Source organism: Leucopleurus acutus, assembly GCF_964270905.1.
Source record: "Leucopleurus acutus genome assembly, chromosome: 10".
Classification (NCBI taxonomy): Eukaryota; Metazoa; Chordata; class Mammalia; order Artiodactyla; family Delphinidae; genus Leucopleurus; species Leucopleurus acutus.
In genome coordinates this window covers 67656799-67675400 of record NC_139153.1, presented here as the reverse complement: position 1 = coordinate 67675400, position 18602 = coordinate 67656799, and the positions used below count along the sequence as shown (strand labels likewise).

The following is an 18602-nucleotide window of genomic DNA, read 5'->3' as shown; positions in this document are numbered from 1 at the left end:
CCCTTTTCTCCTACACCGGGGGTCGAGGCTGGAAAACCCCTCTGGTAGTTGGCTCAAAGCCAGGGCTGGGGGTCCCCTAGGTCCCTCCTGCAGAACCCTGCCTGGAGGAATTGCTTGGTCTCCGGGGCCCAACGACAGCCACTTGCCTGAAAACAGCTGAGAAGAGACCGGAGGGGGTCTCTATAAATTCTGCCGCCAAAGCCGCAGATCTCAGACTCTGGTTCCAGGGGCTGCAGGGGAAGGACAGTGTTCCTGAGCCACTCTCTAGGCATTTGTCATTGCTTTTTTATTTCTTCTACATGGCCCAGGCTTGCCTGCTAATAATATGAAATATGATTGGAGAGGAGGGGAGGAGGGAAAGGGATAAGGAAAAGGAGAAGCCTCGAAGGACCTTGCCCCTGCTCTGTCTAAGCATCCATACCTTCCTATAAGAAGTTCTATAACTTCAGGGTTAAGCTTATGGGGCACTGGAGCCTGGGGTTAAAACCTTGCTCAACCACTTGCTGAGCTATGTAACTGTGGGCAATCTACTCAATCTTCTATGCCTAATTTTCCTTATCTGTAAAATGGGGATAATAACAGGCCCCATCTTAAAGGGTTGATGTGAGGATTAAACGAGGTAATACAAGCTAAGTGCTCAGAACAGTGCCTGGCACATAGTAGGTGCTTGGTAAATGATGGCTATTGTTCTGATCCTGCCCAGCCTCAGTTCCAAAAAGCTCTCTTCTCTGACACCCCTGCCCAGGCTCCATCTTATCCCCCTGCCCTCCCCTTCTTATTCTACACCCTGAGACCCATCAACCTAGTCACACCCTCCATTTCTTAATCAGCCTCAAGCTAAGTTATGACCAGAGCCCCCTTGGCTGACATGCCCTAAGAACTCAGCACTTGCCTGGAAGTTCACTCTGAAGTCTACCTTGAGTCCCTCCTGCTGCTCTCCTCACCTGCCTTGTGCTGCTCCGAGGTTCCCGGGCCCTGCTTAGTGACTTGGAGTCCTTTGACACCAGGAAAGTCTAGCGCCCCCTCCGCAGCTGTACTCTGCACAGAAGCTGGATCCAGCCAGAGAAAGCCAGGAGAGGCCTCTGGGCAGGTGTGCAGTCCCTTCTAGCACCCCACCTCCAAGGAACTTGAGCTAGCTGCCTGAGGTGGGATCAGAGCTGAGATGGGAGGGGCAGGCAGAGAAGCCATTTCTATACCGGATCCCCCAAAGAATAAGGGCTCTATCCACTCTACTGGCTCCCCCAGGAATCACACCCTGCCTACCTGCCTCATTAACTCACTGGCCCATAGGACAGAGATGTTGGTGCCTGCCAGATCCCCAGACCCCTGAGACAGAGCCATTAGCAACAGTAGGACCTGCCCCCCCACTCTCAGCCAGGGCCAGGCATCATTTACTCCAGCTCACCTCTCCCTGTCTCTCTGTCTGCCTCTGTCTTTCTCTGAGCCTACTACAGCCTAGAACCTGCTCAGAACAGAAGGCTTGTGGGCTGACAGGATCCAGGAAGGGAGAAGACATTGGAGCTAAGAAAGAATCAGTGAGCGGGACCAGTAAGAGAAATGGCTGGATCACAGGAATCATTCTGCATTTACTAGTCTAGAGATTGAATGGGATCCATTAAGGGCATCTAATCTAACCCTCTGGTGGCTTCTGATACCTGAATCTTCCCCATCTCACCTCTTTGCCAAGTGTTACCTGGCTTTGGCTTGTATGCCTTTAGTGACAGAGAGCTCAGTCTTTTAGAACTGAGCAGAGGGATAGGGGCCAAGAGTGGAGACTGATTAAATTGATTGGAGGTCTCTTTCCTCTATCTCATTCCCTCCTCTTTCTCCTTCATTCTCTCTCTCTTACCCTCTGCCTCCGGAACTGTATTTGCTTGTGTCTATGCAACTGAGGTTTCCTCTGATTCAGCTGAGGAAGTCACCAGTACCTGAATGATTACAAAGTACCAAACTCAGCACCCTGCCCACACTGGACCGCAGTACCTGGTGAGCATTATTTTGGTTAACGGTAAGATGACACAATCGACATTTACAGCAAACACAGATGACAGGAGATAGTCCAACACCAAGAGGCTGTCTGAGACTCTCAAAGCACTCTCCCTAAGGGCATTGAAATTCCCAGCCCCAGGCTGTAATGTGCAGCCACCTTTCAGGAGGCAAATGTTGTGCAATTCTGGGAGCTCTCACAAACGCTCCAAAGAGGGACCCTTGAATAATCTGAATCCAGTTTCCCCTGCGGCTCCCCAGGCTCCACCAGCCACACCCCAGCTGCTCCTCAAGTGTATCCGGAGATTGACACCTCAAGGCAGAGGGCTGCACCAGGGGCACCATGGCATGGGGACAGGAGTGGGATCCCCAAATGTGGCCCCTTAGAGGCACATCTTGGGGAAAGAGAGTGGGGTTGGGGCTCAGGGAGACAGGGGGGATGGAGCATATCAGGGGCCATCAGAACATCGCTCTTCCCCAGGAATCGGATTCTGCTCGAAAGAACCCCATGCTTGCAAACAGATACAGTGAGTGTGACAAGGTTCACCGGCTTTGCCACGCACGGAACAGTGGGGCTGCTTTAATAAACAGTGTACTTTGCGATTAACAGGCCATATCAATTTGTAATCAGCACCAAAGCAAGTTCTTTGAAAAGTTTCTCTCCCACGCTTCCACATTTGCTCTTATTTCTGACTACACAAGCAATACCCAATCATTATAGAAGATCTGAAAATACAAATACATATAAGAAGGAAAACACCCTCACACATTTACCTTGTAATTTTACCACCCAGAGATGTTTTGCCAATATTGTGGTGTATTTTCCTTAAGTCACTTTTCTAGACTCTTCTTTCTTTAAAGAGTTTTAACCTCCCCCCCTCCCCCCACTACCAGTCTTATTACTCAGAAAAGTCCTTTGGAGTACAAAGGGCAGCATTAGTGCAGCCACTCCCCTGGGATCCAAGTCCTGACCCGAGGAGGATTTTCCTGAACTTCCAAGCTGGCTGTCTCTGTCATTGCTGTGTCCAGGCAGGTGGGACAGGACCCGAGGAACAGGAAACCCAGGGAGGTGGCCCGCCTACCCTGGCCAGGCCAGGTGCTCAGGAGCAGCAGCCAGCTCTCTTGGGTGGCCTCTCGGGGGCCACCTCCACCAGTGAGCCCTTCAGGCGGTCTTCTTGCATCTTGAGTGACCTGCGTGAAGATGCCTGGGCATCAGTCCTCTCTCTCACCTCCCAGGGACAGCAGGGAGGGGCCCAGGGGTGCAGCTGGGGGGCTGCCCCCCCGAGCTTCCTCTCTCTCAGCTGCTATGCCCCTGTCCTGCGTTCCACATGGCACCAGAAAAATGGGGCCACGGAGACTTCGGCCTCCTGTCTCTTTTCTGGCATTCTCTGTAGCCTACTGTGTGCCAGGCGCAAGGGACTCTGATTATGACAATGAAGCCATCATGTCCTTGCCTTGAGTAGTGAGAGAGACAGAGAGGGGAAGGGGCGATCAGGACCCAGGAATGGGGAGGCACACAGAGGGACTTCACACCAGGTCCTGGAGGGATTTAGGGAACAAGGAGGCAGAGATGGAGCTGAGACTGAGCAGTGGACAAGGGTTCACTAGCAGAAAAGGGGGAGGGGTGTGTTCTAGGCAGAGGGCAAAAGCTCAGGGTCGAGAGAGAGCTTGGGGGTTGGGGAAGCAAAGCCCCTTCGTTCATTCATTTATTCACAATATATTTACTGTGTGCCTGGCGCTGTCCTAAATCACAGAGCCTAAGGACTAAATGGCCAGAAAGAAGCCTTGGAGGCAGCAGGGATTCAGGGCTCTGCTGGCCAGGAAGCCACATTCAGGAACTTGGGCTTTTATCCTAAAGCAAAGGGAAGCCACTGAGCAGTTTCCTGTCGGAGGGATCTGGCGTGATCAGGATTGAAGTTTAGCAAGCTCACTCTAGCTGCTTTGTCAGAGAAGGGGCCCAGAGATCATCTGGTCTAATACCCCTCCCCCCTCACTCACTTCATTCATTTATTGAACACCTAGTATGTGCCAGGCCCCAGGAGGAGGGGCTGAACAAAACAGACATGACCCTGACCTCCTGGAGCTACAGCCTGGTAGGGAAGGCAGGCAGCAAAAAGAAAACAGACAAATGCATGTGTAACTACAGTTTGTCAAGAGGGGCTTTTTTGTTTTTTTTTCAAGAAGGGCTTTGAAGGACACAGAGAAGGTAATCATAGCGGTGGGAGGGGGTGTGGTCAGGGAGGGTCCCTCTGAGCGGCTGAAGCTTATTGGGGGGGGGGGGCGCAGGCAGGGAGATGGCACTGGAGCCAATACAGGCCACTGAGAGGCATTTTGATTTTACTCTAAATGCACTGCATTATTATTACTATTTTTTTTTTGCCGCACCGCTTGGCTTGTGGGATTTTAGTTCCCCAACCAGGGATCAAACCTGGCCCCTCGGCCACTGCACCAAGGCTCAGAGAGGGGACGGGAGATTTCCCAGAGGTGATGCAGCTAACAGGACTGGTAGAATTGGAGTGAGGAGACTCCGTGCAGTGTTCTCTCTCCTTCCCCAGACTCCTGAGCCCTGTGCTTTCACAGGTGCTTCCTCGGAATGGGCCTTCCCCTCCCACATGAGTCAGCTGAAGGCTGTCCAGAAGATTCTGGGCGGGAAGCAGCAGGGTGGCACTCACCGGGCCAGGTTCACCACAGGCTCCAGGATGTTGTGACCCAGGGCAGCGCTGCACTCTCCAAAGGAGACCCCCAGTTCCTGCAGCCAGACAGATAGGGGTACAGGTGCCATGGGGGAGACCACTGAGAGTCTAGGTGGCAGTGCCCACCACCAAAGACCTGATCATCAGACAGAGTCCCACCCAGTACACCCCCAGGCAACCCCAACCGGTGAGGCAGCCCATCTCCGTCTCCTTGTGGCCCATGGCCCCCAGCCTTGCCCATCTGCCCACTGTCTCTCCACCCTGGCTGGACAAGGTATCAACGATGCCACCTAGAAAACTCCACAGCATTCAAAGTGACGGTGGGAAGCCTGTGTCCCAACTTGGAGAAGTGTCCTTGGGGACATTTTTAAGTCATTAGTTCTATGTATTTTTAATTTTAAAAATATTTAATTGGGGGAAATATTTGAAAATATAGCATAAAAAAGTAGAAATACAAAATATAAAACACTCCTGTTAGTGTTTGAGTATATATTTCCATTGTGTTTTATATAACCCTTTTATTGGGGGGTGAGGGGGTGGGCTAAACGTCATTATACTTTAGGTTAAACATATGAAAGTGCTGTTTTGATAGACACCAAACAGTCCAATATCAGATTTGACTGATTCAACCTAACCTATACCCAGAGATGCAGCTGCTTTTCTGACTTCACGTTATATTGTAAGCATTTCCTCCACACCCTTAAATATTTTTTAGAACAGGATTCTTAATGGCAAATGCTAGCCTCTCACATGAAGCTCCACAAATAACCACCAAAGGTTTGCTCTTATAAATAACACTGTAAAGAATATCCTCATACAAATGTTCAATTATATATAATACACAGGTATCCAGTACGTCATTCTCTTAAGAATTATTATTTCTGACTCTTTCCTTAGGATAAATTGCTAGAGGAGGAATTACTGTGTCAAGGAGATGAGCTACTACTTTTTTTTTTTTTTTTTTTTTTTTTTGAGCTACTACTTTTAAGAGGAAAAAGTTCCCACCAACCAGGAGTCACAATGATGACCTCATGATCAGGAGAAATGAGAGAAGAAACAGGAAGGAAATACGATATGGAAATGCCAAGAGGGGTGGTGTCAGAGGTAGGGCAGGGTAGCGAGAGTCTTTGTTCCACCTTTATTATTCTCCAGATTTTCTGGAATGTAGTTCAGTTCTATTCATAAATAAATAGTAACCACTGTCCGCTGTCTGGTGACAGGGCTTTTGATGCAATCTTCCTAGGGAAGAATTTGGGTCTTAAGATAGAATAAATTAGAAGGAATGTTATGTTAATTGGAGACCACAGATAAAATTAAGATTTGATTGGGAATTTTAAGTGAAGCTTAAAAAGATTTTGACTCTGAAGATATTTTTAGGTAGGTAGGGACACTGTGGGGATTTGCTAATTCAACAGTGAGGTTCAACGTCATGCCCACTGTTACCTTCTCGTGTTTGGGTCTTAGGCCCCGGGTGTGTGGGAGGCTGTAGGTCTTTGATGGAGCAAGGGCAGGAATGGATCCTTCTCTGTGGTATCAGCCAGGGTGACCTATTCATTACCCTCCAGGGAGGGGTCTGCCCAACCCAGGCTGGGGGAGGGGCTGATGCCCAGGTACTCACCTGGGCCAGTTGCTGCCCAGCCTCGGTGGACACTTGCCGATCCTCCTCACAGTCTGTCTTGTTTCCCAAGAGAAGGATGACCACGCTGTCAGACACTGCATCCTGTGCACAGAACATCTTCCCTCAGCAACACATGTTGAGTGCCTGCTGTGTGCCAGGCCCTGGGTAGATTTGGCCATACTCTCCAGGAAGCTGACTGTGTGCCACTTCCCTCCACACATGCCCACCTTTCCATATCACACCCACTCCACACTCTTCCCACCTCTGACACTTTCCCTTCCATCTGCAGTGAACCTCTCTGCCTGCAAACATGTCACCCACTTTCCAAGGCCAACCTCAAAGTCACCTCCCCCAGGAAGCCTTCCTAGATTGCTCCTGTCCATGCTCCTCTTTCCTGCCTGTATTGAGCAGCCCAGCATTTGACTATGCAGGCTGCCTTGGCTCATCTCCTAATTGTTTCATGGATAATAATAATAATAGCTTCTGTTTACTGAGAGTTTACTGTATACCAGGTGCTGTGCTGAAAGCAGTTATATCAGTTAATCCTCACAACTGCTCTATGAGAAAAGTTGGGAAATTGAAGTTCAGAGAGTTTAAGTCACTTCTCCAAGGTCACAGAGTTGGGATGGGATAGTTGGGATACAAACCCAGGTCTTATCAGAACCCAGAACCCAGCTCCCCTCATGTATCACCTTATCCTGCTTCTCTTGCATCTCTTCAACTAGACTAGAAACTTCTAGAGAGAAGACAACATGTCTTTCTTCATACCCCTCTTCTGTGCTAGCACATACTGCAGAATGTCAGCATGTATACATACAGCAAGTAAGTACATGGGGGAAAGAACTAGAGATGTGTGAACAGAGGAATGATTACCTAGAGTGGCACTAGACTTGCATTATCCCCAGGTGTTAAGAAGACATCACAGAGCTTCTGTATATAGGAAAAAATGGTCATAGGATAAAGGAAAGAGTTTGTTTTGGAGGCCGTACTATGTGGTTGTAGTTTCTTTGTACTACTATGTTCCCAGCCCATCCAGCCACATACCCTCAGTAGATTATGTCACCCATATGTCTGCTGTGTCATTTGTAATCCTGGGAGAAAAGAGGGAGTGGGAAGGATACAGGTTCCCTCTTGACTCCACACACTGGGGCCAACCCCAGCAGCCATCAGCTCACCTGGAGACAGTCCAGCCAGTAGCGCACATGGGCAAAGCTCTCCTGGGAGGTGACGTCGTACATGAGCACCACTCCATCAGCCTTGCGGAGCAGCTGCCGCGTCATGCTGTGGTACCTACCCAGAGAGTCCGCATCAGGCCATGCCAGGCGGCCTGACCCCAAGCCCTGACCTCTCTAGGCCTCAGCCACTCCATCTGCTTCTAATTGCTTCCCAAAGAGAACGTGCATGTATTTTCCTTCTTACAGTGTGCTTATTGTTAATAGGTAACAGTCCTCATGGATCAAATTTCAGAAGGTACCAAAGGGCACCCCGTGAAAAGTCTCTCCCAGCCAACCCCACCCTCATCCTGCAGCCACCCCCAGAGGCAGCCAGAGTTCCCCATTTTTTTTTTTTGATAGCAAGAAGTTTATTTTACCCATTTCTTAAATAGTTTCCCAGAGGTATTATATATATATAGATACATAAATGTATATGTACACACACACACATATACCCATATACATACTGTTTAAACAAATACAGTGTAAAACACTGTACCTATTAATATTCAGTATTCTGTACTTTGTTTTATCCACATAATAAAATGTCTTGAAGATATTTCCCTATTGGTACATAAAGAGGGTCCTCCATCTTTTTTGTGTTCATAATATTCTATTGTGTGGAGAGACTCTAATATATTTAACTGGTCCATTACTGATGGTGTTTAGTTTGTTTCCAATGTTTCATAATATAAACAGTGTTGCTATGAACAGTCTTGGTCCCTTTGATATTATAGTCTTGTATGAGTTTATCAATAGAATGAATTTCTAGAAGTAGAACTTCTGGGTCACAGAAGATGTGCCTTTTCAGTTTTGATCACTATGGCTTAACCAGAAAGTGGAAAGCCAGCGTTTTCAGGACAAGTGATTGGGTGGCTGTCCCCTGTTGGGATGGCCATCACAGGTGCCCTGCCATGCTGAGGGGAACTCTGGGTCTGCTGTCCTGTCTCCTGCATGGGATCTGGACTCATCTCTCCATCCCTGAACTCCTGAATCATCAGGGTTAGAAGCTGCACTTGCACTTGGTTGCCTCTTAGCCCATATTGGACTCCTCAGGGTCGGGGTTGCCCTCCACTCCTCTGCAGCCCAGACTCAGCCACTAATGTCGACAGTGCTCGTTACCTCTCCTGGCCAGCTGTGTCCCAGAGCTGCAGCACAAAGCGCTTGGTGTCCACCAGCAGGTTTATGACCCGAAAATCCACTCCTAGGACACAAAGAGGAGAGTCAAGCTTACTTGACTTCAAGTTACCATCCCAGACTTGCAGCTGAGGCCTGCCTGAATACATACCTGTCCCCAGTACCAGCCAGGGTGGGATGGGAACCTCCAGCTGCTGGGCTTCCCTTTTGCTCTCCAAATCCCATCCATACTTGAGGGCCCACATCCTCTATGAAGCCTTCCCTGACCACGCAGCTCCCACTGCACTCCCGCCCTGAGAGTTGGCCAGCGTGAGGCACCTTGCATTGTTTTTACCTCTACAAAAAAAATCTGTCTTCTCAACTGCACGGCAGTGTTTATTCCTCAGGCTACTCAGGAAAATCAGTTTTGTTAATTTATTTTTTATAATACTTCTTGTTTCATTCCTAATTATTGCATGCATCTTCCCCCTTTACCCAGACAGCAGCCTGGGAGGGTGGAAGGAATGTTGGCTTCAAGGATGACCAGTTGGGCCGTGAGTTGTCCACCTTCTGCTGCTATACTGGCTGTGTGATCTCAGGCAAGTCACTTCACCTCTCTGAGCCTTCCTTCCTCATCTGCAAGGTGGCAATTTAAAAAGACCCACATCACTGGGTGGTTGGGAGGATTAAATGACTTATGTCCAAGGTTCAGCCTAATTTCTAGGGGGTGCTTAGGAGGTGGTAATTTTTATTATCACTATGAATTCTCATCTCCCTGAGCCCCAGCTCCTCAAATTTCACAGACCCACCCTTCCCTGTGTCATGGTTCTAGACACCTCCTGTGCCTGGAAATATGGTAGTAATAGTGAAGTCCCAGGGAGGTTTGGAATCTTTGGGGAGAACCTTCCAGCCAACCTCCACTTCCCAGGGACACCAGGCCGGGTGGGGCTGATAGAGAGGGGCTGCTTTGTCCATGCTGAGCCCACTGCAGGGCCCAGACCAGCTCCGGAAAGGGGCATCTCCTCATATTATCCCTGAGCTGGTAAGACCTTCCTCAAGGTCTAGGTCTCTCATGCAGCCCCCAGAAGCAACTGCTGCTGTCCCTGGTGGTGACTGAAGCCACAGACCATCCCCCACACCCATGCTCTCCACAGGAAACTGGGAGAAGTGGCAGATGGGAGCCCTGACCTCAGCAAAATGCTGAAGCAAAAGTCTGTCTGTAGCATCCACTTCTCTTTTTTTTGGCCGCACCACGTGGCATACGGGATGCAGGATCTTAGTTCCCGACTAGGGATCGAACCCGTGTCCCCTGCAATGGAAGCGCAGCGTCCCTTAACTGCCAGGGAAGTCCCTCTATTTCTCCTTACTGCCCCCTTTCCTCCAGGTCTAAGGAAGCCCAGGGTCTGCAGGAACTTCTGAGGTTATCCAATCCCACCCCCCGTGATGATATCCAGCCTCTGCTTAAATACCCACTGTGTGATCTATTGAGCAACCCTAACCCTAACTAAACCCTTGCATTTAGTAACTCTACTCCCACTTTCCACCTCCCTGCCCATCACCCTCCTCAATCCACCCATGTATCCCCGCACCTTCCCCGAAACATGTTACAACTTAACCACATAAACTGTTAGAAATATAATGTTTTCAGCTTCCCAAGGAATCTGCTGTTTTACATGAACAACCCCAGGGAGAGGGCAAGGCTGAACCCATAAGAGGGTAAAACTTCTGGAGTGGGGGCGTGTGCTTTGAAGGCAGGTGGCCCTGGGTATGAACTTTGGGGCCCAGGTAGGGCAAGAAATTTAACTGGGTCTTCAATTCTTTGTCCTCCTCATCTGTAAAATGGGGGCAGATATGGAGAAGCCTCAAAAAATGCACAATCAGCTATAATTCGATGGGCTCGGGCTCTGGCTCTGGCTCTGGCTCTGGTCCTCCACCAGCCCTGTTCTCAAATGGAGGCAGGTGAGAAAGGGGGGTGGGAATGGAGCAGGGTGATGCTGAGTGGGGAAATGTTTATGGCTGAGGAAGCTGGAATCATCCCCAATGATAGTTAAACCAGATGGATGACAGCCACCAAGGGCACCAACCCACAGCTAGCAGTGGGACAGATTTGGATCACACACCTGGATCTCAGGTCCTCCCAGCTGGCTAGCAGTGCATGCAAAGTTGCCTTGTCTTTTTACAGTTATGCAATCTGTATTTTTCTCTACTGAATTTTGTGGAAACTTCTTACCACATAATAATGGGAGAGGCTCAATCACAGGGAGGGCTGATGTAAGGAATAAGGCGTGTATGCCTGGTGCATTGTAGGTGGTCAGTAACCAGTAGCTTAGGTGATTAAGGATGGTGGCCTTGCAGACCCTGTGACCCTGTTCAACATCAGACCAGGCCTCCTATGGGTCCCCTTTTCCTGACAAGTCTGCATTTTTAATTGGCAGAGAAAATTTCAAGAACTTGTCCTGGGGGGCCTCTCTTACATAAAGTGTGAGAACTTTATCCACTGGTCTAGCACTGATCCCCACCAGCACGCACCCTGGTGGGACACAAAGACGTGGACCATTCCAACTTTGCTCCTAAGCTGGCTGTTCCCACAGCTCTTTTCTGTGGCTCTATGCAATGTTCAAGTGGCCACATATCCCAGTATTTTTAGAGAGAGGAGCCTTTGTGCTATGGGACATTTCATTTGCAAAAGCCACTGAATTAGACATTATCAAACATTTACTTATAATAATAACCATAAAAATAACTAATATCGAGCACTTAATACATGCCAGATATTATTCCGAGAACTTGGTATGTATTAACTGAACTAATTCTCACAGCCCCTCTATGAGGTCAGCACTACCGTTGCCCCCATTATGCTCAGAGGGGTTAAATAATTTGCTCAAGTTCATACCACTAGTAAGTGGCAGAGCCGGGTTTTGAGCTCAGGGACCTGTGTTCCTAACTTACCCCACTCTGCAAATACATTCTGCGTAAAATATTCAACTTGCCAAAGGCCACTTCCTGCCACAGTCTGGCTGACTGGCCTAGGGTTGGTCCTGAGCAAATTCAAGCAGCAGGGACCCTGCGGTGGCCTGCCCAGGGGCCACGTGGCTGGAGACCTGCTTGTTTTCACCATCAGCCAGTGCTGGCAGCTAAATTGCAGGGTGCTTTGTTGATGTGGCACATTATTAGCTAATCAGATCAATGCAGAAAAAGCCAATTACCTGTAATTAGAGATGATTAGTAAAATAGCCAGATTATGCTATTATGCTATAAAATAATGTCTAATGCAGGGCCTGTGGTGAGGGCAGAACCTACAGCTTCCTCAGGGATGGCTTGCTCTGGGCCTGCTCTAGCTCTTCAGCCTGGTCCCCCAGGTCTCCCCTCCCTCCTCTGCCGCCCTCCCCAGGTGGCCCTTACCCACAGTAGCTGTCAGCCCAGTGGCGAAGGTGTTCTGGTGCAGCAGGTGCAGGAAGGATGTTTTGCCCACATTCGAGTCTCCCAGGAAGATGACATGGAAGGCGTAATCAGGATTGGCCAAAGGCTCACTGGCCGTGCAGTCCCCTGGGGGTGGGGTCAGCCCAATGCCTCCGGAGTCCATTCCTGGATCTTCAGGACTGTTCTCTGCCCTTGGCTCCCTGGATTGAAGGGGCCCTGGTTCTTCTACTGCGTGAGCGGTTGTAGGTTGGGGCCTGGGCTGGGCTTCCAGCTCAGCCCTGGTGGGGAGGGTTTGTGTGGGCTCCTGGGGCCCTGCTGCATCCCCAGGCTGAGCCCCTGTGCGGGGAGAGCCCCTTGAAGGTGATGGTTTTTCAGGAGCTGGGGCTTGTGCCTCAGCCTGAGCCTGTGCTCTGTCAGGTGGGAGAGGAGCAGGTGGGGAATCGTGCTGGGGAAGTTCCGGGTGCCCAGTTTTCAGGCCATGAGCCTCAACGGACAGCTCTGACCTGAAATCCTGCCCTCCCTGGTCCCCTGCTTTCCTTTCGTCAGCCCTGGGCTCCTCTTCCGGACTCTGGTGGGGTAGGGCAGGCAGCCCTTCAGGCCCAAGGACCTGGCTGTGAGCTTCCTGTAGTCCCCCAGGACGGCCCCCCTGTGCATCTGGGCTCAGCTTGCCCTGCTCCAATCTCTCTGTGAGAACCTGACCCACAGGCTCCAGGCCCTGGGAGGGCTCATCCAGCCCTGCTGTGAGGGCTCCAGCTCCTGAGGACCCCAGCCCTGGCTCAGATCCAGCGGCATGTGGGTCCTGATGGAGGGCCTCTCTCTGCCTGGGTGGCTTGGCTGGGACAGGCCCAGGCCCGGAGCCCTCGTCATCTGGGTATGAGGCCTGGAACTGTTCACTGGGCCCAGCTGGGGCCTGGGGAGGGGGAGAGGTCACATGAGGAGGGGCCCCATCCTCCAAAGGAATGAGCACTTTCAGCACAGCTGCCACCAGGCCCCCTGACTCCCCAGCTGGAGCCCCTGGAAGCCCCCAGTGGAAGTGGACCCCAGGGCTAGGCCCTGACTCCTCCTTAGGTTCCAAGCTGGGGGGCTCTCCAGTCTGCTCTGGGCTGATGTCCTGCCCCTCTGGGTTCACTCCTTTCTCTTCCTCAGTCCCGGAAGGCACCCTAGGGGGGCTTCCTGGAGACCCATCTGGATCTGAAGGTGGCTCCTGACCAAAGAGAGAAGCACGCGGCTCCGGGATGGAGATCTGCCTGACCGCTTGGGGTGTCCAGGGGCCTGAGGAGGCTCTCAGAGCTGGGGGTGGGCTCCCGGAGAGCTGCAGGGCACTGAGGCGGGTGCTGCTGAAGCTGCTGAGGAGCTGGTCCCAGTCATCGCTGTCCCCAGTCAGTCCAGGCAGGGGAGCCTCCTCAGAGGAGACTGAGGCCTTCTCCTCACCTGCTCTGGGGACACTAGAAAGGGTGCGGGAAGCTAAGGTCAGGGGAGGGGCGGGTAGAGGTCACACCTACACTGTCGGCATCCATCACCACTGGGTGCGCACCTCACCGCTAGTCCTTCCTCCCAGTCTTCCCTTTGGCAGTGCTTCTGTCCTGGCACACACTCCCTACCCTTCCCCACCTCCAATCCTGCTCATCCTTCCAGGCCTATATGGAGCCTCACCTCCTCCAGGAAGCCTTCCCTACTCTTCTGGCCCATCCCACTCCTCTGACCTGTAACGAGTAGAGTGGGTGCTGTACCCGCCAAGGATCCAGCACTGCACTAGCCTGTGTGTGTGTGTGTGTGTGTGTGTGTGTGTGTGAATCCCAGCTGTGTGATTCATATGTCATGTGTGTCTGGGCACATGACTTTCCCCCGTCTGTCTCCTCGTCTGAGAAATGGGCATGATAATCCCAGCCTGGCAGGGCTGTTGTGAGGTTTAAGGAGGGAGTCTGTGTGCTCTGGGCACTGAGCAGAGCCTCGGAGAACTCAGAGCCGCCCTCCCCTCTTCCAGGAAGCCCCTGGTCTCCAGCCCAGCCCAGGGGTGGCAGCTACTTGCCTCGGTTCCTCCTCCATCTGCCAGGACACACGGCCCTTGGTGGCGTTCAGGTGTTCCCTGGTCACCTGCAGCTGCCCCCGCACCTCTTCCAGCCTCCCAGCCAGGTCATGCTGGGCCTCCCGAAGCTGCTGGTTCTCTGAGCTGGCCTCCTGGTGTGTGCTGCTGAGGCGGTAGAGCTGGGCCTCCAGCTGCAGGAGGTGGAGGGTGAGGAGGAGGGAAGCCCAGGTGCCCTTCAGGGGAACAAACAGCCTCCCAAGGCCACTGTGGGGCACAGACTCCAGGCTCCTGGACACCCAGCTTAAAACATAGGATTGGGGCGTGGGGCGGCTGTTACCCCCTCACTGGCCTAATTAGCTCCATTACCTCCCACCCGGGAGAGACATTGGAATTTGGGGGATGGGGAAGAGAGAGGGAACTGTGTAGGAAACACACACTGCCAGCACCGCAAGGGCCTGAAGCATACATGGGATCACACCCTCCTCTGCACAGTGTTCTGCAGTGGCCGCTCATCTCTGAGTGCACCTGGTCTGCAGGGAGCTCCTGATCCAACAGCAGGTCACAAGACTGGGAGATGGAGAGCTTCCTGACCATGCCGTATGGAAGGTAAAGGCCTCACGATAGCCTCCAAGGCCTTGCACAGTCTCCCCCGCCAACCCCACCTCTGTTACATCTCTGACCTTCTCTCCCACTACCACCTCCTCCCCCACCTGCTCCCTCAGTCTGTTCCAGCCCACAGGTCTCTTTGCTGGTCCTTGAACATTCACAGCACATCATACCCACCTCAGGGCCTTTGCACTTGCTATTCCCTCTGCCTGGACTGCTCTTCCCCCAGATACCACATGGTCCACTCCTCACCTCCTTCAGATCTTTCCTCCAAGTCATCGTCTTAGTGAGGCCTTCCTTGACTCCCCTATCAAAACCCTTCTGTCCCCCTGCCCTGCTTTACTTTATTCTCCTTAGCACTTTCACTATCTAATATGTTATAGATTTTACTTGCTTATTTAGTTTATCATCTCTCTCTCTGACTAGACAATAACTCTACGGACAGGAGTTATTTGTGTCTATTATGTTCCTCAGAACCTAGAACAGTGCCTGGCACATAGTGGTTGCACCATAAATAGTTGTTGGGTGAAGGAATGAATAGCCTTGGGGGGAGAAGCTTCACATCCACAGGGGACAGGACAAAATGGTCCCATGTGGAAAGTCTAACCTCTTCCCTTGGCAGAAGGGGCCCGCCTCAGTTTCCAAGGAGCAGCTATTGCAGAGGCACCTGGGAAATCAACCCATGTCAGGAGGGTGAGACCAGGTAGCAGGACCAGCCAAGGCAACAGTGGGGAAGACTGGGAACCTGGTCCAGTGCTGAAAGAATGCAGGTTGTCCTGGTTACAACAGGTGGTGATTTTACTAAGGTCAGCGGTCTGAAAGTTGAGGAGGGAGGAGACAGTGGGACAGGGTCTCAGACCCAAAGGCTTAGCACAATGCCAACTGGAAGTGACTATAGGTTATGAGACCTGAGGTGTTGGGGTAGCAGGTATTCTGACCAGGAAGCTAGGTCAGGTTCAGCGACAGTAACAACTGTGATATGTAAAGCACCTACTACCAGCCAGGCACCATCTTAGACCCTCAAATATAGTATCTCTAATCATCACAGCAGCCTTCTAAGGCAAAAGTTCTGATCTCCATTTCTCTGATAAGGAAACCAGGGGTCAGAGAGGTTAAAAACCTGCCCAAGGTCACTCAGCTGACAATGGAGATGAAAGTTGAACACCACTCTATCACCAAGCTTCTCCAATGCTGAGACTTTGTATTTGCCCAGTGCTTTCCTGTTTCAAAATGCTTTCCCATTTATTACCTCATTTGACACAACTAGCCGGGGAGATGCAGTAGATGTGGCTATTCCCATTTTACAGATGGAGAAACTAAGGCCAGGACAAGCAAAATTATTTCCTCGGATTTGCATGGTTTTTAATTGGAACAGCAGGAATTTGAACTTGGACCTTCTGACTCATGTCCCACTCATGTCCACTGCAGTACCCAGCCTCATCTCAGAAAAAGGCCAGAGACATCGCTTTCCTAGGGGCCAGCTCTGATGCAGGAGCCCAATGAGCCCAGGGAACCCTCAGGAGATGGGTGTCAGGGTCTGTGAATCATCAGAAATTGGGCTCCCGGGGAAACCCGTCACTCACCTCCTTCTGGCCCTCAGTCAGGCGCTGCACCATGCGTTCCTTGGCCTCCAGGACCTCCTGCATCTGGGAGCTGAGGGCCAGGCCCCGGGCGTCGCTCTGGGGAGCAGAAAGGTCTCAGCCCCTGTATTGCCGAATCTAAGACCCAGCTGGGCTGGGCTGGCTCTCCCCACACTTCACCTCCACCCAGGCTTAGGGTGCAGGGTCCAGGATGTCTCAACAAGGAGGGGTCTAGGACAGCTGCCCTGGCTCAGGCAATAGGAGACAGAAACCCAGAGAGCAGAAGGAGTGGCTCCGGGAGACACGCGAGACCTGGCAGAGGTGAGCAGGGGGCCCAGGCTCAACACTCCCCACCCCACCTCTCTGAGGAATACGAGCTCAGGGATGTGAGAAGATCTCCTCCCAGCAGCCTCCTGCTGCCCCACACTGGCCAGTGGCCGGCCCGCTGCTTGGCCAGCAGGGGAGTTCAGGGCCGGGGGAGAGGTTGGCTGTCGCGGAGAGCCTACCTCAGCCTGCAGCTGCTGCTTCTCCTGCCGGATTTGCTGCTCCATCTCCTCATAGAGCTGCTGGACCTCGCGATGGTGGTCAGAGTCCCGCCTGGAAGGGGTGGGGGGTGGGACCAGGCAGCCCATCAGCACCCTGGGACCCTGCTGCTGGCAGAGGTGGTCTGGGCCTGGGTTTGCAGTCTATGCTACTGTCCACCTCACTCTGCCAGCGGTCACTGACCCCCGTCGCCCTGAGAACAGTCATCCCAGTAACAGCTCCTGACATATGTGCCCTTGATATTGATCATCTGATCCCGTCATGCCGACTCCCATAACCATCATCAAGATGTTGGTCTCTGTGGCCCTGTCTCATAGTCCCCAAAGCCCCATCACTCTGTCCCCACTTCCCGCTGTTGCTGTCCTCCTACCCCCATAACTCAGACCCCCTGGCAAGGCTGTGCCCATACCAACCCCAGGATCACCACATGCATTGTAATCTGTGTGAGTGGTGACCTGGGCTTAGGTGCCACAGTGGCCCTGCCCCAAGACACACTGACCATTCCCTCTTTGGCTGAAGGCCTAACTCTGTCCTCCCCAATAGGTCCCCTCTGTCACCCCTTCTTCCAGTTCAGCTCTGCCCGTCTGGCTCCCAAGCCCTGCAGTGGACGCCTGGCCTCCATTCTTTGGAACTGAGAGAATTCAATTAAGATTCAACTAAGATGTAAAGAGCACCCACTGTGTGCCAACACCGGGCAAGGCACCCCGGCCCCAACTCACTTCCTCAGGTTCAGTTCCAGAACCTCCTTGTCAGTCCGTGCTTCCTGCAGGCGACTGTTCATCTTGGCCAGAAAGCCCTCCAGGTTGCCTGCCAGCTGGGGCTCCTCCTGCTGCAGCTTCTTCCATAGCTGCCAGATTTCCGCCTGCCTGGGAGGAGAGGATAGCCAGAGATTAGACACGGGGCGGGACCAGGAGGCAGGGGGAGCCCCACTCCTCGGTTTTAATGGCAACACTCCAAGAGACTTGGGCACCTGGGCCACGAAAATCTATTTACACCCTACAAGGTGAAGCTCAAATGCCACCTCCCCCAGGAACCTTTCCCAGTTGTGCCCCTTCCCTTCGTGAATCCCCACAACACTTTGTCTCTCTATGGTTTGGTGATTAATTGTGGGGTGGGGGAACTTGGGAGTCCGATGGCCCAGGGCTTCCATCTGTCTTCTCTCTTCTCCCACTCTAGCTGTGTGACCTTTAGCAAGTCCCATGCCCTCTCTGAACTTATTTGTAAAACGGCCACTGGAGAATGAGACACACCCAGTGAAAGCACCGGCTTGGGGTCTGGCACCCAGTTGGCACTCAGTAAATGCTGCTTTCACATGGATATAACTAAGTCATGAAGACAGATGCCTGAGGGCTGAGCCCAGGCCAAAGCTGCCAAGTGGGTAAATCACTCCCCACCACACCTGTCCCGCCAGGCTGCACCCCAATCCCACCCTGCCTGCCCCACAACAGCTGCCCCACCCTCCGAGAGCTTGTCCTCACAGAGCCCTGCGGGGCGGGAGAACCTGGGAGAACCTGGGCAGACAGGCGAGGGTGATTCCCTTGCTGGTTCTAACAGACCCAGTGGGACCTGGGGGTGTGTGAGAGGGGCATTTCTAGGCAGGAGTCCCTTCTCTAAGCATGAGTGAACGCCAAAAGCCCGGAGCCTGAGGCAGTCTCCAAGCTCTCCTGTCTCCAGTCCTGCCCAACTCAAAGCATCACCATGCCTGAAAAGCATCCCCCATCATACCCCTGGAGGACCCTCTTTTTGGCAGCCTCGGGGAGCTTTGTATTTTTAAGAATTGAGTCCCCTTAGGGAGCTGAC

General features: G+C 52.2%; 1 protein-coding gene across 1 annotated transcript in view; it reads right to left on the bottom strand.

Moving 5' to 3' along the window:
* Positions 1–3086: 3086 nt before the first annotated feature.
* RAB44 (RAB44, member RAS oncogene family) overlaps positions 3087–18602 on the bottom strand; it is a gene marked incomplete at both ends in the record, with an annotated part of 32523 nt that continues 17007 nt past the window's right edge. Inside the window, 10 exons of the mRNA XM_082848915.1 lie at positions 3087–3177; positions 4659–4735; positions 6298–6399; positions 7473–7587; positions 8634–8715; positions 12030–13492; positions 14077–14264; positions 16263–16358; positions 16766–16856; positions 17522–17668. Coding sequence (XP_082705041.1) covers positions 3087–3177; positions 4659–4735; positions 6298–6399; positions 7473–7587; positions 8634–8715; positions 12030–13492; positions 14077–14264; positions 16263–16358; positions 16766–16856; positions 17522–17668 — 2452 coding nt within the window. The remainder of the gene's footprint in view (positions 3178–4658; positions 4736–6297; positions 6400–7472; positions 7588–8633; positions 8716–12029; positions 13493–14076; positions 14265–16262; positions 16359–16765; positions 16857–17521; positions 17669–18602) is intronic.